Source organism: Candoia aspera, chromosome 2 (assembly GCF_035149785.1).
Source record: "Candoia aspera isolate rCanAsp1 chromosome 2, rCanAsp1.hap2, whole genome shotgun sequence".
NCBI lineage: Eukaryota > Metazoa > Chordata > Lepidosauria > Squamata > Boidae > Candoia > Candoia aspera.
In genome coordinates this window covers 197,423,003-197,448,552 of record NC_086154.1, presented here as the reverse complement: position 1 = coordinate 197,448,552, position 25,550 = coordinate 197,423,003, and the positions used below count along the sequence as shown (strand labels likewise).

At 40.0% G+C, this 25,550-nt stretch overlaps 1 protein-coding gene across 1 annotated transcript in view; it reads right to left on the bottom strand.

Annotated features, from left to right (window-relative positions):
* The window catches only part of RORB (RAR related orphan receptor B), a 48,621-nt gene extending 23,533 nt beyond the window's left edge, over positions 1 to 25,088 (bottom strand). The window contains exons 1-3 of the mRNA XM_063296709.1: positions 24,975 to 25,088; positions 23,326 to 23,467; positions 18,093 to 18,494 (exon numbers count right to left, since the gene is read on the bottom strand). Coding sequence (XP_063152779.1) covers positions 18,093 to 18,494; positions 23,326 to 23,467; positions 24,975 to 25,088 — 658 coding nt within the window. The remainder of the gene's footprint in view (positions 1 to 18,092; positions 18,495 to 23,325; positions 23,468 to 24,974) is intronic.
* Positions 25,089 to 25,550: the final 462 nt, after the last annotated feature.

Sequence of the window (25,550 nt, the reverse complement as noted above, 5' to 3'; positions counted from 1 at the left end):
AACCAGGAGGCACCCATGAGAGTGGTGCATGATTTCAGTTCCCTCAATAAAGTCATGGTCAAGGAAAATTACCCACTCCCCCTAATATCTGATCTGCTGGATCGCTTACAGAAAGCACACATTTTTACTAGGTTGGACCTCAGGAATGCATACAATCTGATCCGGATGAAAGAGGGGCATGCATATCTGACTGCCTTCAATACCAGATTTGGTAAATTTGAGTACCTTGTTTTGCCCTTTGGCTTGTCTAATGCAGGAGCCATATTTTCCCGATTTATGAATCAAATTTTCTCTGATTTACTAGATAAGTATCTGGTCATTTATCTAGATGACATATTAATATTCTCTGAGGATGCTACAACTCATGTAACCCATGTACGTAATGTCTTACAAAGACTGAGAGAGAACAAGCTGTTCGCCAAGCTAGAGAAGTGTGCCTTTGATTTAACTGAATTACATTTCCTGGGCTATAAAATATCAACAGAAGGGATATCCATGGATCCTTCTAAGGTCCAGGCAATTCTCTCTTGGCAACCCCCCTGAAATGTGAAAGAGGTACAAAAATTTCTAAGATTCTGCAATTTTTACAGGAGATTCATAAATAAATTTAGTGTCAGGGCTAAACCCCTCACACAGCTTTTGAAGAAAGGATCAAAATTCATTTGGGGGGAGAGGAAGCAAGCAGCCTTCCAAGAATTTAAGCAGCTCTTTGCATCCCAGCCGCTTTTGAAGCATCCTGATCCCACAAAGCAAGTCATAATGCATTCAGATGCTTCAGATTTTGCTATCGCTGCTGTTTTATTGCAATATACTTACAAAACAGAGAATACATTGCTACCTTGTGCATTTTTCTCCTGCACGCTCTCATCAGCAGAGAGAAACTATGATGTTTTTAACAAGGAGTTGCTAGCAATTAAAGCAGCATTTCAAGAGTGGAGGCACTGGCTAGAAGGTGCAACCTTTCCTGTGAAAGTTTGCACCAATCACAAGAATTTAGAGCTTCTACAAAATACCGGATCCCTCACCCCACGCCAAATCAGATGGAGCCAGTTTTTCTCCCGTTTCAATTTTGTTATTTCTTATGTTCCCAGGGTACAGAACTGTTTGGCAGATGCCCTGTCTCAATCCATTCAGGCAACCCCCGCCACTCACCAGGAGGTACAGGCTACTATATTACAACCTCACAACTTTCAGCAGTCTATAAGGGGGAACCAGACAGAGATTTTAGCAGCAGGCAGACAAGCAGAGGACCTATTTACAAGAGTCAGAGCTCAGCAGCAACAGGACCCGTATGCCAGGGCCAGGATGGATGATCTCCAGAGGAGCCCGCAAGACACCGCCTCCCCATTTAATGTGGAGGCAGGAATCCTCTGGCATAGTGGGCGATTATACATTCCCGCCTCATTGAGGGAAGAAGTACTGAGACTTTGCCATGACCATCAAACGGCAGGCCACAGAGGTGTTTTCAAAACTCTCCATAGAGCTCTGAGAGACTACTGGTGGCCTAAGATGACTGCAGACATAAAGGGTTACATTGCTTCTTGTCATACCTGTAGACGAGCCAAGCCTCTCCCAGGGAAGCCCACAGGACTCTTGCAACCCCTACCCACCCCCAGTAGGCCTTGGGATACAATCTCCATGGATTTCATCACTGATTTACCCCCAGCCCAGGGGCTGACTTCCATACTAGTGGTGGTGGAGCTTTTCACTAAAATGGCACATTTTATTCCTTGCAAGGGCCTCCCATCTGCGCAAGTCACAGCGCAGTTGTTTATGGACCATGTTTTTAGGTATAGAGGCATGGTAAATCACTTGGTGAGTGACAGAGGCCCTCAGTTCACTTCCAGGTTCTGAAGGGCCCTTTTCCAGTCATTAGGGGTCCAGATCCACCTATCATCATCGCATCATCCGGCTAGTAACGGGCAAGCTGAGAAAATTAACCAATGGTTACAGCAGTATCTCAGGTGTTACACCACTTATCAGCAAGACAATTGGCCAGCCCTACTCCCCATGGCAGAATTTACTTATAACAACTCTGTGCAATCCTCTACCAAGATGTCTCCTTTCCAAGCACTCTACGGGGTTAACCCTTGGGTGTTGCCCACCTCCTCCCAGCAGGGAGCTGTTCCAGCCGCGGCTGATTTTCTGAAAGAGCAACAAGCTGCACAGGAGTTATTAAAGGAGCAGCTGAACAGGGCAAAGAGTGCTTACAAGAGAGCTGCAGATGCTCACAGACAAGAGGGGCCAGCGATTGCGGTAGGAGACAAAGTGTGGCTCTCTCACCAAGTTTTTGACCTCTACCAGGCCCTCCAAGAAGTTGGACTCTAAGTTTGTGGGCCCTTTCACTGTGGTACAACAGATAAATCCAGTGGCTTATTGCTTAAAGCTGCCAGCATCCATGAGAATCCATCCAGTCTTTCACAGAGCCTTGCTAGCCAAAGACCCTCCCCCAAGTAACTTACGATTGCAAATGCCCCCCCCCTCCAGTAATTGTGGAGGGGGAGGAGGAATACGAAGTCGAGGAAATTCTGGACTCTAGGAGGAGGGGAAGGGGCATCCAATATTTAATACACTGGAAAGGGTACCCTGAGGAAGATCGCACGTGGGAAAATGCCAGAGATGTGCATGCACCAACGCTGGTTCAACGATTCCATCAGCTTTTCCCTCACAAACCCAAGCCTCGCACTCCAGCAGAGATTCCTCACTTGACTGAACAAGCAGAGGAATCCCAAGCAGAGGAGTTCGTAAGTTGGCAACCTCCACCCCCACCAGAGCCTCTGAGGCCAGAGAGAGAGGAGGAGGGGGAGCCGCAGCCCTCCACCTCCGGCTTGCATTTCCCAAGGGGGAGGGGGGAAGAATCTTCTAATTATCTAGCTATTTTCCAGCAGCAGCCACCTGGGCCAGAAGCGTTATCAGACCTGGAGAGCAGCACTGATTCGTCCTTGGAGTTTTCCTTTGAAGAATTTCCATCGTTGCCCAGTTCCCATGGGAGCTTGGAGGGGGAGATGGACTCTTATGAGACTCTGGAGGGAAGAAGGAACTCTGGAAGGGAAGGGGCTGAAATGGAATGTGAATCTGGAGGGGAGGGTGATGTCATGAGTACTGATGGTGAGCAGGAGGGGGCCCCTATCCAGGGGGGAAAATGCATGCGTAGTACTGAGGAGTTAAGCAGCCATTCAAAGAGACACAGATCAGACCCGCCTTAACTTTTGTGGTTTATCTGTCTGGGTTTTTCCCACGCTTCTTCAGTTTGTTAGGATTTTCTGTCTAATGTAGCAGTAATAAAACATTAGAGACCTATTCCTTGTCTCAGAGTGGTTCCTGACTGTTAGGATAGACATCCTCCATTTCTGCACTCAAAAAATGGTTGCTGTCTCACTCTGGTGACAGGACAGCTGGGTGTAAGGATAAACCTTTATTTTCTGCTCTTCCTCCCTTCTTCTATCCATCACTGGCTTTGGTCATAATCTTATCTAAGATTAAGGGCTCTATCAAACAAGGTCAGAAAGAAAGGGCCTGAGAACAGGCTGATATCTATCATGGAAACATTGCATAGATGCCAAATGTTCTTCCCAAGTGGCTTTTGGCCTGCTATAAAACCCGGGGTGGGGGGTGGAGGTGAGGGGGAGAGAAGTAAGGTTTGAATCTTGAGCCTTACAGTTTGCAGTTGCTGGTTTTCTTTGCATTAACAGCTTTTCTAGTATCTGTTACAAAAGAACAATCTGATCAGAATTGTGCCTTTTATTCCCTGCCTGCAAGGCTTTTGATTCAAGTATCACTTTAGGAAAAGTCTGACAGATTTTTCACTTTCTCCAGTGATTCCTGCCAGTGAAGGAGGATGGCTGGACATCAGAAGAACATGCTAAGCAATTGGTCATGTCAAAAAACTCCCACCATGTCCCACTGAATTCAGGATAGGAGAAAAATTCTGGTATAGCAATATAGGCATTTTCTACATTCCAGATTCTTTATAAATTAATATACATGGCTGCCCCAGTTCTATGGAATGCTTTTATGGTGACTTTTAGGAAAGTAACTTTTGCACCATGTCTTTGGGGCTTAATTTTTTTTCTATTTTTAGTGAATTTTAATTAAGTCCATTGATAATTCTGCTTCCCAGTTATGGTTCTTTTTGCTGTTCTTGGGATTTTGTATGTAAGGTGTCTGAAAAGTTTTCAGGAATCTCTGCAGCGTGCAAAAAAATCAAGCCCTGCCATGGGGTTATGGCCTCCATCTTGCCATTTCCACCCCTCCCCTCTTTGAATGCCCCTAAAACTAAAGAATTAGATGGTTTATACATACAACAATAAATAAATCAATGAATTAGAAGAAGTAAGATTGAACTGAAGGATTTCTTCCTGATCAGGTGTGTAAGGAGAGTATTCTTAAGACCTGTCAAACATTTTAGATGGCCCCCACAATGGTGGGAGAGGTCAAATGCTGAGTTGGCCTCCGAGGCTGTAGTTATTGAGTGTGAGGCCCACATGACCAGGTGTGGGGCAAGGAGTACTTTCAGGCCCACTCTATCTGCAGGCCTCAAGGCAGTCACCTCCCACGGCTTAGTAATGTTGTGCCCTTGTTCCTGATCTAATGCATACTGTACATATTTGGCAGGCTGCATATCATATATGCAGTGTGTCTGTTATAACAAACAGAGGTTAAGGGCAACACCTACTCTTTCAGTCCCATTCCACATGTTACTCATTCGGGACCATTTATTTATTTATTTATCTATCTATCTATCTATCTATCTATTTATTTATTTAATACATTTATTCACCGCCCATCTCTCCCCTATGGGGGGACTATGGATAGCTTACAATAAAATATTTGTTTGAATAGGATATTCAATATTGTATTTACATATAGGAAGACAAGTATTTTCCCACAAATAATTGTCTATAAATTGGGGAGTTGTCAGTCTTAGATTTTAACCAGGAATTTAACAATTACATTCTTACATTCCTGGATGAAAACATAATAAATGGTTGAAAACAAACAAATTAGCAAGAGGTTCAATGGCTACGGACACTGTTGCTGAAAAACATGGGTGCCTTTAACAAGGGACCTGAGCATTAGCAATTGTTTGTAAAGAGCTGCTTGCCTGTTGAATTTTACCCTTAATAAACAGGGCTTTTTTTTTCTTTTCTTTTCTATCCAGTTACCTGTTTCCCTCACATCATCTTTGGTTTTGTTCTTCTCTTTCTGTCCCTGTCCTGTGCAAATATATATTTTCCTTGCCCCATTACCAGTGTTTGATATTGCCACAAAAATGTGAGAATGACCTTCAAATAAAGTAGTGTGTGGGCCCCTGGAGGCGATGCTCCATTTAAGTGAAAAGGTGAGGTGATTCATCTTAGTAAAACAATTCATGGTGCCTCAAAGAGTTTTGGGCCAGTGCTTGGAGAGGGATCCTCTCCTGCAATGTTGCCCAAAGTGCTTCCAAACACCTTGGTGTGGACCTCAGAACTGTCTGCAATGCCCACAGAAGAAAGTCAGAACATGCTGAAAGGATTTGAGGCCGGCCACCTTAAGAACTCATTGTGGGCAATTCCACGCTACAAGGAAGTCATCAAATGTGGAAGCCCTTTGATTAATGTTTCAGGAGAGGGCTGTTCTTGGCCTTTTGCAGGGCAAGTGCTATGGGAAAAGGCTGACAGAGGCTACGAAGCACAGTGAAATGAAAAAAATACTGTCACTTCACTCTTAGATGCAAGAAGACCCATTGCTTCATGAAGCTGCTTTGAAGATGGGTTTTGTTTTAAACCTAATCAAATGAAGCTCCTTTGAAGCTTGTATAGCCCTAGAGGTTTAGACAGTTCCACCATCTAAATAAAGAAAAAAAAACTTTTAAAATATTAATTTTAAAACTGATTTATTTTGGATAATTTTTCCCTGCACAGACTCATTCTGAACATGGCTGTCACTGCCAGAATAAATCTCTGAAGGGTGTGCAATATTTCTTACATATTTATTTGGGAGTGCCTAGGATTTTAGCTCATGCAGGGCTAACATCTTACATAAATTGGTCTTACTATGTGTATTTGTAACTAAGCTCCACAAGGATCTTACACCAGAGAAGAAGGAAGAACAACCTTCTAGCCATGCTTCCGCACAATCACCTACTATTGTTGACTCTCCCAGAAGCTTGGCTCAGTCTGCTCTCCCACCCTTTTTTTTCTATTTCAAGAATAGAAAAATACTCAAGTACTGAGACATTTCAAACATGTGGAGGGAGAGTTGTGCTGAGAAGGCTCATCTATTATGCTTAAAATGATCCAGAGTTTAATTTCCTCCCCCTTCTTCATTTTAGTTTTGGGAGAAGAAAAAACTCTTTGTTTAAAGAGAAGTAAAATTCCTTTGGAATGTTTCTTTTGTATGCAAACATGGACCCATATCCAATACTATGCTGGTAAGGATGCTCAGTGCTCTGGTTGAGTCATTGTGGGGGAAATGGTTCTTGACTGGTGGAGGTTTATTGCCTCTGCATTTCTCTAGAGGAAGGAAGGAAGGAAGGAAGGGAGGGAGGGAGGGAGGGAGGGAGGGAGGGAGGGAGGAAATCCCCATTCCGCAAATATGTAAGGAATTAAGTAGATTTATTTTCACTTCTCTCTTATACCCTTCCAAGAGTGTAAAGCAGGGCTTTCCAAACCTTTTCCTTCATTACCCAAAACTGTTTATCAGAAAGTCCTTTTTACCCAATGTAGGTGCAACACTTAACTCAGTGTTTCTCAACCTTAACCATTTCAAGATGTGTGGACTTCAACTCCCAGAATACCCCAGCCAGCAGTGGGGTAAGGCTAAGCCAATAAAATGGCTAAGGATGAGAAACACTGCTTTAACTCAATTTAATGTCCCTGTTGTGATTGGATAATGAATCCATGTGTGGTTACCCAGAGAAAAAAACACTTTTACCCAATTTTGGGTAATTTACCCAGGTTTGGGAAGCGCTGGTGTAAAGTTTCTTTTTTCAACTTTTCAACTTGTGCATCTCATGATATTTTATGGAATTCTAATATATCTCTCTTATTCCTCAGGAGCACATTTCACTCATGACCAGGAGCGATAGATATGACAGGGCTACCTGACCTGATATTGACTGCAAATCTCTGGACAAGCACTAGATGGCAGGAAAGAGTTAAAAATATCTATTTAACCTCTCTCATTCTTTCTTTGCACTTCTTTTATTTACTTATTACTTTCCTTTCTTTACTTTTTCTTTCAAAATTTGTATTATTTAAAAAACATATATATATATATACAGTACACACACACACACAAACACATATTTGTTTGGTGTCATCTAATGGCCATCTGACTTTTTCAGCTCAGATATGAGAGCCGCAGGATGTGATATAAACATAAAGCAAAACAAAAAGCAAAAACAGCTAAAACTGCAGCTTACATAAAATGTCTTCCCTTCTTCCAAAAAGTCAAAATAGTTACAGTATTCATTTGACTATTTTAAACAATACATTTTTTTGAAGATTATCATAATATTCTGAGGAATTTTCACTACCTCTATGTATCTAAATAAAGTTTTAAGTAACTTTAATATGTAAAATAGCAATAGATACTGAAAAAGGAAAATCAATGAAGTAGTTTTTAAAGAACTTTATTTTACAAGCCTTCAAATAAAGTTCAATGCACTTATGGGGACTTCAACTGCCAGTGCACTCATGTGGCAATGATCCCCATCTTCTGTGATTCACTATTTAGGCTACAATCCTCAGCTTGCATACTTAGTAGCAAATCCCACTGAACTCTGTGGAATTGATTCCTGAGAAGGCATGCATAGGACTGCGAGCCTTTGTCCCCTTCACAAAACGGCCAGGTACTCTCAGCCCAACACACCTCACAGGCTTTTTGTTGTGGGGAAAATAGGAGGAGGAGGGAGTATTAGGTATGTTCCCCGCCTTGAATTATTTATAAAAAGAATAAAGGCAGGATAGAAAAACAATAAATCCATCCATCCATCCATCCATCCATCCATCAATCCCTCCATCAGCCAACTTACTAGAAAATAAATTCACAAAGTTACTTTGCCACTCTAACTTTAGCCTTCCCTACAATGTATTCTCAGTCTTTGCTGTTTGGAACCAGGGTGGGTATAGCTCCAGACACAAACGAGGTTGCATTTTCAAACACTTCCCAGAGTCATGTTTCTGAGATGGGTGACCGTATAAATTGGAATCAATCAATCAGTAACTGCCTAAAGGACTGAGAGGCCCAGAGGCATTTCTATAAATAAGAATGGTGCTAGAGCCCTACATATCATGTTTTACAATGTAAGCATCTCATATATTAGTGTTATTTAATTAAAATACCTATTAAAAACAAGGTAGGAATAACATGGCTGCTGGAATTCTTTCCAAGCCTCTTACCAGGAGTGGCCATAGGAAGCTTCATATTTTCTTATGCATAATGAATTATCATGCTGTGTCTCTCCTCTCCTCTTGTGTTGTACCTGTGTCTCTTTGCATGCATGTGTGCGCTGGGCAGGTTGCAATCTCTAGGCCAGGAGCCCAGTGACCAGGAGAAAGGAGCGGGGGGCGGGGAGCTTAGACTGGAGCAATCAGCAGCAGTCCTAGCTGTTGCCCATCTGCCCTCCATACCAGATTCAGGCACAGTGTTGTATTAACCTCTAAATATTACTCAATCTGCAATATATTCCACATATTAAGCAGCATTCCAACTGCATCTGCGAAGAATCTGATGACTTAAATACTCACTAGATGGCAACCTTGATCTATGTAAGCAAGATATATACAATAAATCTTTAAAGCCAGAATAATTAAATACGATTTTCTAAGAGGGATCTTAAAATTACTTGTGGGTAAGGAAGATAAAAGAGAACAGTGCCATAAGAAGTCCCTAGGCAAATCACTTTGTGTATGGGGAAGAGGTTTAGGATAAGAGTAAATGTATTAGAGAGAGAGAGAGAGAGAGATGTTTTGGAGCTCAATGATACTTAGTAAATAAACCCAAAGTTGGGACAGGAATTTTCTCTTGGGAAAATTCTGCAAATGACTGTCTGGACTGTCTTGGGAAAATTCTGCAAATGACAGCCTGGAATGCTGATGCTGAAAGAGAATTCCACAAGCTTCTCTGTTCGGTGTTCAATAGATGTAAATGGTTAAAACACTTTCTATTCCCCCTCCACATCCTCCTCCTGTGAGAATCCAGGTCTGTTTCTGTGAACAGCCACAGGATCTCTAATATTGCCATTTTAGGAAGCTAGCAACAATTCTTGGGTTTTCTTGTGAGTGAAAGTCACCCAGCCCGGGCAAACACACGTGCAGGAAAAATGAGAATAGCCGAAGTTATGTTCAGCCCATTTAAGAATTTTTTACCATTGAGGAGAGCTTGAAAAACAACTTATGTTTGGTAAAAATACATGTACGGCTAAATAAGCACCAACATTTCCAACATCTCCTCTTTTAAAAAGGCACCTGCAAACACCTAAGGATGACAAAGCAAGGCACCAGGGTTCTTGTTTGCTCTGCATTTTGGCAATCCTGTAGCGCTCTGTTTTTCAACCTTGGCAAATTTAAGATGTCTGGACGTCAACTCCCAGAATTCCCCAGCTAGCCTTGCTGGCTGGGGAATTCTGGGAGTTGACGTCCAGACATCTTAAAGCTGCCAAGGTTGAAAAATATTGCTGTAGCACATGCTTCAGTTAGTGGCCTTGCTTAAAAGGCGGTAATTTGCCTTTTAAGCAAGGCAATTCCTGTCCCAACTTTGGGTTTAAAATAGTGACCTGAGTATTCAAGGCTTCTCTGCAGCTCTAAAGCATAAGGAAGCTTTGTTTAGATCTGCAAGGATCTGAGTGCTATGATCCCAATCTGGAAAATGTGGTTAGAACCTTTTCAACCCTTGATCATGTCTTTCTCATGGGATAGCCTACAACCTAACAGGGTTGCCATTGTGTACCCACTCCTTCCTTAATTACTGAGTCATTCTCTGTTTATCACTAGTGCAACCAGAAACCAAAAAATTAATACAACTATTCCATCTGAAGAAGCTTGCCGTTCTCTCATGTTCTGTTTGGAATTGCAGTTTGCAGGGACAGGGCCTTCTACCTTTTTTACTACTTTTTTTCAATGCTGGTCCCATTTGTGAGGTTTTAACAAACTGCCGGATAAAGAGGAATTCAATACATGAAAAGCATTCTCAGTAACTCTGTTCCCTTGCTGGAACCATCTTTCCTACTTAATTTTTTCCATTTTAAGCTGCTGTGAAAACATAAAATTGAAAAATAGTACAATGCTTGGTTTCCTCTCATTTCTCATGATTAATTTTACAGTAATGGTAAGTTAAAGATCAATCATCTTTCTCAAAACATTTTGATTATAATTCTTAATTCTGGTATGCTGTTAAGGAATGGGATATTTAAATTATTCTGCCAGCCCTGTGTATTTTATGTATTTTCAATATGTTATTGTATTCCCAAACTTGCAGGGTACAAATAATACCTTTATTAGGACCAAAAAACTATTGTGCAATATTTTTAAATCTCCAGAATTCTCCATCTCTGGGTGTTACACAGGAAATATTTGCTGACTAAATTCAGAAACTGTTTCTTGGACTCAGTGACTTAGGTGTAACCTTAACCTTTGCTAATGCTCTAGACCTCAGCTAATAAATTCTGCAAGAGAAGAGGCATGGTTTATTTAGTAAACCATGTTAACCAAACCATGGCTCATCATATGTCAACCCCATCAGAATCTGAGGTAGACTTATGTTTACAACCTGAAGTCATTTTTTAAAATCATCAAACCACTTGCTTTATGTAACAAAGTTACACTGCAGTCTTACACAGTTACCAAGAAGCAGGGCTCTGGAAAAAAAGCAATCTATAGGTAAGATTGTGCTGCTAAAGCAGTGTCTATGTGTCTATATGTTTCTCACTGGCCCTATTTTAAAGGTTCCTCGGGTGGGGGAGGAGAAGCCCTAGGGTGTTACGGTATATGGAAATCACAACATTCCATTAAGAAAAAATACTGTTGATGGAGGTAGAATCTTCCTCTATCTCCAGTACCTACCAAATGATTCTTATGATAAATTCATATGGTTGACTGTACAATCTCTTATTCATTGATCTGATTTATACATTGCACTAACCCAGTGTTTTTTAAACTTGGCCACTTTAAGATGTGTGGACTTCAACTCCCAGAATTCCCCAGCCAGCATGATGGCTGGGGAATTCTGGGAGTTGAAGTTCACACATCTTAAAGTGGCCAAGTTTGAGAAATTTATTTTTTATTTGTTTGTTTGTTTGTTTATTTATTAAATTTAGCTACTGCCCATCTCCCCCAAAAGGGAGGACTCTGAGTGGTTTACAACAAAGATAAAAACATTAAAATACTCTAATAAATATAAATACAAATATGACTGTTAAAAAAGTTAGATATCTAGGGATAGAGATTTCAGCCAAAACTAGTGATTTATTTCAAAATAATTATGTTAAAATATGGAAGGAAATTAAACAAGATTTATTGAGGTGGGAAAAATTAAACTTATCACTTATGGGATGAATCTCTGCAATTAAGATGAATATTTTGCCAAAGATGCTATTTTTATTTCAAACCATTCCAATATTTATGACTGATAAAATTTTTAAATTATGGCAAAAAGATCTTTCAAAATTTATTTGGCAAGGGAAAAGACCAAGAATTAAATTCAAATTACTACAAGAGGATAAGGAAAGAGGAGACTTGGGTCTTCCCGATTTCAGGTTATATTATGAGGCATGTGGTCTATTATGGTTAAAAGAATGGATTACCCTACAAGATTATAAATTACTAAATTTAGAAGGACATGATTTAAAATTTGGATGGCACGGCTTCTTATGGTATAACAAATTGAAAGTAAATAAAACATTTAATAATCATTGTATTAGACGGTCCATTCTTATAATTTGGGAAAAATATAAATCTATTTTAACATCGACAATACCACTATGGATTTCCCCACAAGAAGCTTTTGTAAGGCGAGAAACAATAGGAAACCATAAGTGGCTAAAATATTCAGATTTAATAAAATTTGAAGGGACCAAATTTACAATGAAGACAAGAGAAGAACTGGAAAATGAAGGATATTCATGTCAATGGTTTACATATATTCAATTAAAAGAACAATTTAAAATGCCAAAAGTTACAAATTTACAAAAAAACTATCTTGGTGGGATGAACAAATCTATGCTAATAATGACCACATGATCTCTAAAACATATAAAATGCTATTACAAATGAGAATATTAAATGTACAAATTAAGTAATGTATGAACACATGGGAGAAAAATTTTGGATACAATATTGAATACGATGTTTGGGAAAGAATGTGGACTAAGGGATTAAAATTTACATTAAATTATAATTTAAAAGAATTTTTTTATAAAATGATGTACATGTGGTATATTACTCCTGAAAAATTATTGAAAATGTTTCGAAATACGTCAAATGTCTGTTGGAAATGTAAAAAAGAAATTGGAACTTTATACCATATGTGGTGGACCTGTAAAAAAGCAAAAAAAAATTGGTCATCTATACATAATATAATTTGTAAAATGTTGGCAGTAAACATTGATAAATCACCAGAATTCTACTTATTGAGCTTTATGAACAAAGATTTGGAAAAAAACTATGGAAAACTTCTACTGTATTTGATTACTTCGGCCCGAATTACTTATGCCGCAAAGTGGAAAGAAGAATTAATCCCATCTGTGGAAGAATGGATACTTAAATCCATAAACTTGGCACAAATGGCAAAACTAACGGACCAACTAAATGATAAAAATATGGAAGACTTTCAAAAGGACTGGACATCCTTTTTTAAATATGTGGAATGGACTCAAAAAGTTAATATGAACATATAGTATGTAAATAGCAAATTATTTTAATTATATAATCTCTTATTAGAATTAATGAAGGCAATTTAGAGAATTAAGGAAAAAGAATAATACGCTAGGATATTAAGCTGTACCGTCTAGAAAGTTGGAAACCCAAATCTTTCTATTTATTTATTTATTTATTTATTTTTCATTTTATTCTTTTATATATATATATATATATATATATATATATATATATATATATATATATTCATTTTCTCTCTTTTCTTTTTCTCCTCCTCCCTTTTTTTCTTTTTCTTCTCTCTTTTTCTCTTTTTTGTATTGTAAGATATTATTGTTTGTATGTAACTTTATGTTTATTTAAATAAATTAATAAAGATTCATTTTAAAAAATAAATACAAGTATGACATAAATATAAATACAATATAAAATCCAGATGACGGTAGTTGGAATATCATTCATGTGTATCTAAAGGGGCCATTTTAGGCACTAACCATCTCCAGGTGTTATTACTTCCCTTCTCACCCCAAGTGAGGTGGCAGAACCAACTCTTCAATTTTTTTTTGGAAGACTGCAAGAGATGGAATCCGTCTTATCTCTGGAGGAAGAGTGTTCCAGAGGGTGGGCACCACTGCAGAGAAGGCCCACTTCCTGGACCCCACCAGATGGAATTCTCTTACCAACAGGGTCTGTAACATGTCCTCTCTGCATGATTGGGTGGGATGGGTTGATGCAATGGGGATGAGACAGTCCCTCAGGTACCCTGGACCCATGCCATGATAACCAACACCTTGAATTGTACCCGGAAGCAGACCGGTACCCAATGCAGCTCACAAAGCAGCAGTGTAACATGTGCCAATCTAGGGGCACCAAGAACTGCCTGTGCATCTGCATTTTGGACCAGCTGTAGCTTCCAGATACCCTTCAAGGGTGGCCCCATGTAAAACGCATTGCAGTAGTCTATATGGGAAATGACCAGGGCATGAGTGACTGTGCGAAGAGCCTCCTGGTCCAGGAAAGGGCATAACTGGCGCAGCGCACAACACAAAGTTGCACAAAGGCCCTCCCAGCCACAACTGCCACCTGCTCTTTGAGCAGGAGTCATGAGTCCAGGAGAACCCCCAGATTACGCACTGGATCTGTCTGGAGCAGTGTGACCCCATCTAGAATCAAAGATATTAAATTCCCAGATACCAAGGAGCCCCCCACCCACAGCCACTCCATCTTACCAGGGTTCAGCTGAAGCCCATTGTTCCCCATCCAGACCCCCACAGCCCCCAGGCACTGGGATAGGATGGTGACAGCATCACTTACTTCACCTGGGACGGAGATGTATAATTGAGTACCATCAGCATATTGATGATACCTCATCCCATGGTGACGGATGATCCTGCCCAGTGGTTTCATATAGATGTTAAAAAGGAGCAGAGAGAGTACCGAGCCCTACAGTACCACACAGATAAGGGGCCGTGGGCTGGATCTCTTGCTCTCTATCACCACCAATTGGGACTGGTCCCGGAGGAAGGATGTGAACCACCGCAGAACTACGCCGCCTATCCCCAACTCCCTGAGCCGACCCAAAAGGATACCATGGTCGATGGTATCGGAAGCCGCTGACAGGTCAAGAAGAGCAAGGATGGATGCACTGCCTCCATCCCACTCCTGCCAGAGATCATCCATTAGTGCGACCAATGCTGTTTCCATTCCATATTTGGGCCTGAAACCTGACTGAAAGGGGTCCAGATAATCAGTTTCATCCAGAAGCCTCTGGAGCTGCAGTGCCACCACTTTCTCAACCACCTTCCCCAAAAAGGAGAGGTGGGAGACCGGACAAAAATAGTCCAAAACAATAGGATCCAAGTATGGTTTTTTGAGGAGGGGGTACACCAGCGCCTCCTTAAAGGCTGCCAGTAACACCCCTTCTCTCAAAGATGCATTTACCATTGCTTGGACCCAATCACATGTCGCTTCCCGTGCTGCTTTCCCTAGCCAGGAGGGGCATAGGTCCAGTTGGCATGTGATGGTGTTTACAGTCTGGAGGATCCTGTCCTCAGGCCCAGCAACGTCAAACTTCTCCCATATAACAAGGTAAGTCCATTCCCTCGGCATCTCCACAGACCCTGCCTCACGCTTGGAGTCCAACTTAGAATGGATCCGAGCAATTTTATCCTGCAGATGCTCAGAAAACTCCTCAGCATGGCCCTGAAGATAGGTCACTGGGCCCCCCTTCCCCAGAAGGGATCGAGTGTCCTTAAACATGGTCGCTGGGAGGCATTCTGCAGATGCAATAAGAGAGGAGAAATATTGATGTTTCACCACTCTTACCACCACAAGATAGGCCTTAATAGTGGCTCTAGCTTGTGTTTGGTCGGACTCTGTCTTTGTCTTCCTCTAGCAGCACTCTAGATGTCTCTTAATCCTCAATTCAGAATTGAGAGCCTTAATTCAGAACCCTCAACTCTTCCGTGAATTGGAAATACTGCACTAACCTATAATATGATGGTAAATTCAAGCAAATCGATTGAATTCATATATTATGCTATATCATAAATCATGTATGTTTACTGTATATTTATATTTATCAGATTTATTATAGCTACCTCAGACTAAAAATATATATTCATAAACCACGAGGATTGGATAATCACATAACTGCTGAGCTTGGGCTACCATATCTGGGCTGCAAAGCTCCAGATGACCACTAGAATGGTAGCTCTGGGGCTGGGGATGCTCTGGAAGGAACTCTTGCCACATCCCTACTTTTGACTCCTGTGTTTCAAGGGATGGAAGTAAGGGAAATGTTAGCTTAAGGGTTTTGCTAGCACTGCCAGATTCGGGTTACAAAAAATCCAGGTGATCACAACTTGGCAGCAAAGACTAAAACTGTTAACATTCTTTTAGATGCCAGCTAGTGGTCATCCAGATTTTTGCAGCCCAGTTGAGATATGGTAAGCTAAAAACAAATAAATTACATTTTGACTTAGTGTTCTAAGTACAGTCTGTGTAGTATAATCAGCTAACACCCAGCTGATCTGAGAAGACAGCCCCAGAAGAGTTATTGCTTTGTTCTAATTAGTCTGTGGTTTTAGGAAAGCTCTAGAGCTTAAGGCTATGCAAAGCTTCAAAGGGGTGTTTCGGTCTGACAAAGATTCAGTTAAATTCCCATGGAAGCAGATTCACAAAATGAAGTGGGGACCTGCTTTCATGTAGCAAACTGAATCAGATGGTTCCAAAGTGGTTTACAGACTCAATGGCTTTTCTGCTGCTTTTGAGGTTATTACAGAGAAAATGCAATTTTGCTTCTTTATTTCCATATATGGAGAAAATGGGGGAGAGTGGGGGGGGGTCAGTATTTTTCTGACATTTAGTAAGAGATTGGCCAATGAATTTATCACCTCATTAAATTCTCTGCCTATCAGAGCTCTGTTGGGGTGGTAAGGTTAGCCATGTTATACACATCTGGGATGGTCCTGTCAGCCATTTTAGAGCACTCTTCATTTCTTAGCATTTTGAATGTGGTTTCACAGCTGACCAGTCCAGGAGCCCTTTGGGGCCACATCTTACTTTTAAATTCTGCATGATCCGTGCAGGTTTAAGTCTCTCAATTGTGAGTGAATGGATTAACATTTATTTATTTATTTTTCACATTTCTAAAGCTGCCCAGCTTCTTTCAATGACTAAGGGCAGCATATAAATTTCAAATCAAGATTCAGACAAGATTCACAAGTGCTGGCCCAAATGTTTGTTGCTTTTAAGAATAAGAGAGCAGCAAGCCCAAAGCCATTTTCTTTGGGCCAACCTGTTCGTGGTCTGCTATCTCTATGGCCTTTTACCAGAGTGTGCCAGCCTACTTGTTCTAATGAACTGACAGAGTGGTACTATTCCAATCTATCTGGTACTTCAGAAAATGTATTGATCAGAAGGGCAAGTCAGTGGGAATTCTTCACTATAATGTGAAGCCTGGGATCTCAGAAAACTAGGGGCATACTGTTTAAATTATTTTTGAAAAATAATATATTTCATTTGGAGGTCGGATACTTTCTGCATTGATTTAACACATCTTTATAGGCCCTTTGGGGGACAATTTGGAGTTTGCTGTGCTGTCCTTTTTTCATCCCTGTTAATCTCTGCCTGAAAAGAGGCATCAGGGAAATATTTCAATCATTTAGTGGAGTCCTTGACTGAATGGCAAGTGACTGAAACATGGCAGGGTCAGTTCCTTCTAAAAGGTCTACCATTTTATTCTGCCAAAGGAAGGAAGGAAGAAAAGCAGCTGCAGGCATTTTGATGCTTTCCCATTACCGAATATATACAAATCTGTTTTGAACTGAATTTTGGAGTTGCTTGGATCACACTAGTTTGCCCTCAAACTGCAAACATACATCTCCAAATCAAACCAAGAGTAATTGCCCAGAGGTAGTCTATTTTATTCCTCTTCATAAATGTATTTAAATACTAACATAACAGATAATTGTGGCTGTATTTTTCTAGCTAGAGAGTCAGCTAAGTTTGGCCTAAGTAGAAGAGTTTTTAGAAAGCACATTCTATTGGGTCGCATACAAGTTTAATAAATCATTATTATAACAAATACAACAATCATTGTTTGAAAATTAATGATGGCTTTTGAATGTAGCTGCAAGTAGAAAATATTGGTCACCATAAAGACATCACCTTTCTTGCTACACAAGACACCTAACAATGAGGTTACACTCCAATTATCAGAGTCACAGCTGAAGAAATTATGCCTCACACATGAAATAAAATTCTCCAAAGAATTAACAGTGTGAAGTCTACTATTCCAAATGCTGAGTAGAGATTTACTGATGTAAATCTTGAGTGTTCAATGAAAGAGCACAAAGTTCTGCATTATAATTAATTTCCATGCTAGTCCTATTAATGATCCTCTTTCAGAGCGATTTGTTGACAAGAATGTGTATAGTTGTCAAAAAGATCATTAAACCCTCCTGATAATGAGCTCTTTTGATACAAGCTCCCTATTTAGTAATTATCATTTGATTGATTTATCACTGACTGTGGTGTTCAGCTTCATAAACAGATCATGAATTGCTCCATTTAAGGAATGTAAACATTTTAGAATTCTGTAAACTGACTCTACAACTAACCTAATCAGACATATGTTCAGGATCAACCCATTTCAAATGAAACCTTGCAGCTTGAGGCATGGACACACAACCATTGTGAAAATTATGTTGACCACTAAAGACAGGATTGTCTTACCTATTTCTGCCATGGTTATCCCTGGAGCTAATTGTCCGTTGTTGCAAAAGCTATAGGTAAACAAGTTTGGTACAGAAGTGAGGTCATAAATAGGTTCTTGCTTGATCTGTTTGATTCCGGTCATGTCTAAGCCAGACTGATCTGGGGAGGGCTGAGCAGAATCCACACTGTAATAACCCTCTGACTTCGGGAGATCAATGACGTGCCCATTTGAATAAGTGCCATCAGTTTCATTGTTCAGGTTGCTTAAGCCATTGCTGATGCCACTGCTGTAGACACGGGCCAAGGCTTCAGCCTCGCCACTCTGTTGCTGGCGCTGCTCCTGCAGCCGTTGCTGATGTTTCTGTACTTCAGCATAGAGACTGTCCCTCTGCTTTTTGGACATTCTTCCAAACTTTACAGCTGAAACAATAACAATTTTAAAAATGCATTGGTATTCTTATTTTAAAATACCAGTTTGAGCTATATGCAAGGTGTAGCGTACAAAGTGCTTCAAACTATTAGAGATCATTAATTTTTAAAGATTATGCCAATCTGTGATTTAATAATGGTTATTGGATAAGCACAATTGACTGGATTTATGCCACATATAAGAAAGCTAAGGAACTTAAGAAACCAGATTTCTTGAGAGAACTTGTTGATATTATTAGATTCATGATAAATATGGTATAAGATGTCCATCACTGGAACTCCCCATGTCTTTTGTTTGTTTCTGTTTCTGTTTAAGAAGCACCATGGCACATGGGAGATTGCTTTTAGTTACAATCTTCTTGAAAATCATTGCAACTGAATCTATTATTTTGTCCCAATTAGACCAACATAGGAACACAGTCCTATATATTTGATCCTTACTGTGCAGATGCTAAAAGAAAATGACCTGTGCAGCAACTCAGAGAGAATTAATATTGAGCAATTGTGATCTTATCCTTTTTTTTAATGGGAGAGAAAATCTGTTCATTTAATAGTTCAAGTAATTCAGTTTTATTTCCATCTGTTTAACTCCATGGTGGGAAAAGCTTTGCTTATCATATACCTATTAAAGTACAGAATCAAGATGTCTCCACATCACTCCCCTGGAATCCCAGCAACTTTACCCTAAGACTGGTAATCTTGAGATTAATTTGCTAGAGAGTAAAAACTCAGTTTAATGGATCTAAATTTAACTAACTTCAGATACAACAGGAACATTTTAGCTTGAACTTCATTCCATTTAATAAATAGTTTGTTAGTTAAATTAATGGTCTGTCTATTAAATCAAAGTTTTACTGCAAATGATGCCATTTATGTCAATTACATAATTACAGATATTATATAAATGAATGCAAATATGTAATTTAGATTTAATGGATACTTGTATTTAACAGATGATGCTCCAAACTCATTACTTTCATAGACTCACATATCAAGGTTATCAGGATTGTTTTACAGTTGATTTCTCCTTTAAAGCCATGTAAATTTCAGCCAAAGCAGTCTGCCCTGTCTAATCCTCCTACAAATTCAATTTATAGATGAGATATACATTCATTAAAAAAAGTTTAGTAAAGTACTCGATGATTTTTTTTCTAAAGTAACATGTTGGTTGTTTTATACTGTATAGGACATCAGTTAATGTTGGTCTATCAATACAGTGTTTTAATTCTTACTTCATTTGCCTGTTGATAATACAGTGGAAGATGATGATGTGATACTTTCCTCTGCAAGAGACTATTCCAAATTATTTAAAAGTAATAAGGATGCCCTTTTAGTTAAAAATTCTTTTAAATTGAACTTGAGCTTTGTTGAGGAAAAGCAGAATATTTTAAGTATTTTTTTTTAAAGCACATAAAGATAGACTCTGACAGGGACACTTAGACCATAGGATATTGTCACACAAAGTGACAAGCTCTTGTCCTTGTACATACACTCTTTTGCCAGCTGCCTTTTCCTGACAGATGGAGCCAAAGGACCCAGGCTCCCAGGCTCGCTCACTCCAATCGCTCACCCTAGACTAAGTTCTACTGAAATCAAGAGAACATTCTTCCAAGAGTGCCAGGCAACCAACATCCTGCTGTGCAGAATGAGCAGGCTTGCAATTGCTTTTTCATCGCTCTGTGTTCACTGCAGAGCAAACCAGGGCTCTCTAAAAATGTACAGGCTTCAGATTCGTATCCTGTGTGATTTATCAATTTTCCTCAAACCTTTAATCTGTGCACTAACAGGATTAGTACTTTCGGAAGATAACAACCCCTAAATCTCCATTATCACAATCTGTCAACGGGGCTGTTATCTTCACACACTTTCTTTTTGGAGGGGGGAAGAATGTTACAGGTTACAATGAAGGGAAATAACAGACCAAGGAAAACACTCTGCAGGAATCGCACTTCCTGTAAAGAAGCACATTTTGTGGATTACATTCCAGAATAGATTTGTCACACATAACCTTAAAGTAATAAAAGGGTTCATTTCTCCTGACAAGAAAAGGGAGAAAACTGTCAGTCATAATGTGAAACTAAATCTCTGTCATTTGTATTAGGCAAAGCAAAGTAATATTGCCATCTTCATTAGCTATTTTTTCAATAGGCTGCGACTGGGCTGAGGGCAGCAACATTGCTCTTTGTCAGAATGGTGAAAGCCGTGTCAAGCATTGCAAGATATGCTGCCTTCCTACAAGTGAGTGACATCATGACCCACATACCAAAGGGGCAGAGCTCATGTTGTGGTGCCACAACATTGCTTTCATCATTCTGACCTAATTTGCTCTCTCTCTTTCACCCACACATCCGGGATGCTGTTGACCAGGGAAAATGTGGTCCTATAGAAATTGCTGGACTGCAACTCCTATCAACCAAAGCCTTTAGCTATCTTGACTGGGACTCGTTTGATCTGTAATCCCAAAACATCTGAAGGCATCACCTCTGGTCTACAATATGTACTATAAGAGACACCTATATGAATAGATGTTTCTTTTTAGTTTGAGATAATATTTGCCCCCCCTCACCCAAATGACATTACATCTGCTGGAAATGACATCCTTTCTCTGGATAGCACTTAAGAAGTAGCATGAATATTTCAAACGTTCTGGAATCTTTCATTTCATCATCACTAGTTGACCAGCTGCCATATGAGGACTGGAAAGTTTTATGGAGTAAGAGGTTTGGTCTTCTTAATTAAAATAAAAGAAATAAATGCAGCTTCTTGTAAATTAACATGCCAGCATTCCTCAATCTTATGCTTCATTCTTCCTAAAAGGTTACTGAAAACATTCAAGAAGTTGCATTTATTTTCAAGGCAAAATGTATTAACTGTGGTAAACTCCCTTATCATATACACTGGATTCTAGTCCAGTCTCTTGTCTCCTTAAAAAAAGAAAGCCCCTGAACAAGCTAGTAAGTCCACCTAAATTGCCTTCACAATGGGCATTTAACCACACTGATTTTCATGTTACCATTTTGCTTTCAGCTATACCTGAACAGAAATCTCTCTCTCTCTTGTTCTTTCTCTCCCCTCCCCCCCACCCCATATTTGTAAGTCTGACTCTGGGTGGTGAACAACAATAAAAACAAAGCATGGAAACAATCACTAAAAAAAGAATGGTTAATCAGGAAGGGAAGGAACAACCCACTACCTGCCTTGTGTACCCAGCTTCCCAAAGAAGCCCTCTGCTCACCCTAGTCCAAGGCCTGGGGGAATATCTGAGTCGTTAAAGCTTGCCTGAAGAAGAACAAAGTTCAAATTTCTGGGGCAATGCTGTTCCAAATGGCAGGTATTGTGACAGAGAAAGCACACTTTCATGATCCCATCAGATGACATTGCTTAATGGATGGACCTGGAGCATGCTGATTCTGTCTGAATGGACAGGATGGGCAGAAACCATGGGAGACAGACAATAACTAAGCCCCATGCCTTGTAGGCACAGAGAGCCAGTTTGGTCTAGTGGTCAAGGCACCAGGTGGGACACTGAGTTCTAGTTCTGCCTTAGGCATCAAGCCAGCTGGATGACCTTGGGCCAGTCTCTCTCAGTCCTGGGAAAAAGAAGGCAATAGCAAACTACTTCCAGAAAATTTTGCCAAGAAAACTGCTTGGTGTACACACACACAAACACACACACTGTAGGGCTTTATAGATAATAAGCAGAATCTTACTGGCAACCAGTGCAGCTTGTAAGGCAGAGGGGTTACCTGGGCATACCAAGGAATGCCCATGACTGCTTGTGCTACATAACAGCTGCAGGTAAAGTTGCTTTTGCTTCCTTCCCAAAATGTCCAAGTTGATTATGATACTGGTCAGGGTCAAAGAGTCCTGGAAACTGCTGCTGACTGGCAACATTTTCAGCCACTCATTGCTCAGCCTGTACTAGTGAACAGCTGAGTGCAGAGAATGCAACCAACCCCGGCGTGCTTTCTCTTTAAAATTGCCAGTTGATAAATGCTCTGTCTCCCAGTTAGTAATGCTTCTGGTCCTTCCCCTTTCTTTTATAAAAACAAGAGGCAAATAAATAAAAATTTCCAGCATTTGTCCCCCAAACATGCACAGACAGTACAGGCATTTGCCCACATTATCAATGATAATTTATAACTGGTGGCTGAAATTTTCTTTTTTGTGTATGTACTCAATGCACTAGTATTTCTGTGTCTGGTTGTGTTTTCTTATGGTGTTTTTAATTTTGTATGCTGCCTTGAGTCTTTTTTTAATTTGGTGGCCTTATAAATTTAAATAATAATAATAATAATAGTAGTAGTAGTAGTAGTATGAGGCACAGTCTAGGGGTTTGCAAAAGCATTAATCATAATAGGCTACCCTGGGGCATGTTGTGAGTGATGTTTGAGTTTTGAAATTAAAGTATTCCCCCAATTTAACAGACAAATGAGGGAAAGGGACCTAACAGACCTGAAGGTCTGTTAAATGCATAATGCCATTTTACATATACATAAAATAGCAAATGCTGTATGTGTCTATTGCATTCCAAAGTCCGCTTAACCAAGATCTGGTAAACCACCTTACAGTTGATGAGAAATTTAGTTTAATGCTTATCAGCAATTCTGTTCCAAATTTCCATTGTGACATCTCGTGCTTGGATTAATATTATTCTCTGTTTGACATTATAACCCCTCGTTAAAAAGCCTTATGTTTTGGGAACAGCAGGGATCTATGTCACAGAGCAGAGACATGCCTTTCCTTTGGGGAAGGGAAAACAGACGGCAAGGAAGAACAGTTTCAAAGGATTGATCTGTGAATCAGAGAGCAAGGTCTTTACCATCTCGAGACATTCCCAGGGCAAGACACTTCTGCAGTCGGCAGTGCTGGCAACGATTTCTGTTGGTTCTGTCAATTAAACAGTTTCTCTGCCTTGGGCAGGAATATGAGGCATTGTTCTGCTGACTCCTCCTGAAGAATCCCTAGTGAGGGGAAAAAGAAAGGCAGCTAGATCTCTGTATTTAAGGCAGCATCTCAGCACCATCCTTGCAATTAAACTAGTTTCTGAATGTGTTACAATTTTCGAAACCAGTTTTGCCAGATACAAATGAAGTTGGGATAATCATGAACGTTAGCCTTAGCACTTGAACACAAGTCCTTACTTAGCTATGATACTCTGGATCAGTGTTTCTCAACCTTGGCCACTTTAAGATGTGTGGACTTCAACTCCCAGAATTCCCCAGCCAGCATATGCTAGTTGGGGAATTCTGGGAGTTGAAGTCTACACATCTTAAAGTGGCCAAGGTTGAGAAACACAGCTCTGGACAATGCTAGTCCACCTGCATTCTCAACTTCAAGTTTCTCTCATAGTTGTTGTAAAGATCAAATTAGGATAATTTTCCACACGCCTACTCCTCCCAGCAGCTCCAAAGAGTTTGGAGGGATTGGCAGGATACGAAAGTGAGAAATTTATGATGCCATATAGACAGTGTTTCTCAACTGCAGCACCTTTAAGATGTGTGGACTTCAACTCCCAGAATTCCTCAGCCAGCAGGCTGACTGAGGAATTCTGGAAGTTGATGTCCAGACATAGGACCTGCAGTTGAGGAACACTGATGTAGAGTAACCACATTTAAGTCAAGATTTATCTCCAAAACCTCTTGACTGGCAGTGCTCAGCTGTACCATCTATAAAAATGATGAAGCTACTTCTATAGATAAAGGGAAGACTTTTATTAACTATATTTTCAGAGGTTCTAGAAAACCTGATATCCTCAGAAAAAGAAGCAAGAAAGAAGTAGCATGCCCTGAATATGAAGGGTAGGATGGGTTTGTTAAGCTTTGTGAACTACTGTTCAAATCTTAATTCCTATTGCTTTGAATAATATGAGCTGCTAAATATTTGTAATCTGACATATGCTTACCTGGGAGTAAACCCTGTTCAATGCAGTGATATTTCAGAACAGATATGTAAAGTCTAACACTGCATGCTATGCAATGCCTTCTTGGTTTAAATAGATATTTCTGCTCCATTTTTAGTTTAGAACACATTTCCCTCCCCCCTCCCTGACATCTGAGGCAAGTGTGGCAAACTGGGAAGTACTGCTGCACTGGCAATTTTTATTTCCCCCTGACTAGCCTGGGTGGGGGAGAACCCAAGTCTTTTTCTTTGAAATGTCATAATTTTTCTCACCCATTTGAAATAAGAGTTAGAAGGAAATCTTGAGCTAGAGAGATGTCTGTATTGGTATTTGTTGAGAGGCTGTTTTATATTTACGAAGAACACATGCTTTTCACACTACTCGTACGTGCCCTAAAACATTTTGGAAAAATCGCATGTGTAGTCTGAGATCACGGAGAAAGCCTGACATTTTTGTACCATTTTGAAAATCCTTGTTGAAATGACTTACGGGAGGCTCTCGTTTAATCCAGGTATGATGGAAGCTGCTACAGAATGCAATGATGACACAGACATATAAACATATCATACCTTGCAGCCTTCACATGTGATGACTCCATAGTGTATTCCAGAGGATTTGTCACCACAAATTTTGCACGGTATCACTTCAATTTGTGCTGGAACAGAAAGAAAGAGTTGATGCATGTTTGTGCAATTTTCTCTTTTCCTTAATTTTGCATCATGGAATAGATAGCTGATGAAACCCAGCTTTGACTATGGAATTCTATCCTATAATGCTGTGAATTCTCAAACACCTACTTCACTTTAAATAATCTAGAACTACTCCAATTGCTCCTTTCAAGCTACTCCCATCGCTCTAGAGCAGTGTTTCTCAACCTTGGCAACTTTAAGATGTGTGGACTTCAACTCCCAGAATTCCCCAGCCAGCACGGAGATTCTGGGAGTTGAAGTCCACATATCTTAAAGTTGCTAAGGTTGAGAAACACTGCTTAGACTGCTCTAGAGAGCATGCTCCATAGATTTCATCCCACATTTACTTATCTTGCCAGTAAGTCAAAATTCTTCTTTGATAATTACATCTCAAGGAAATCTATTCTTCTCTATAAATTAGCCTCTCCTTCTCATCAACCTTCTAATAATTTAATA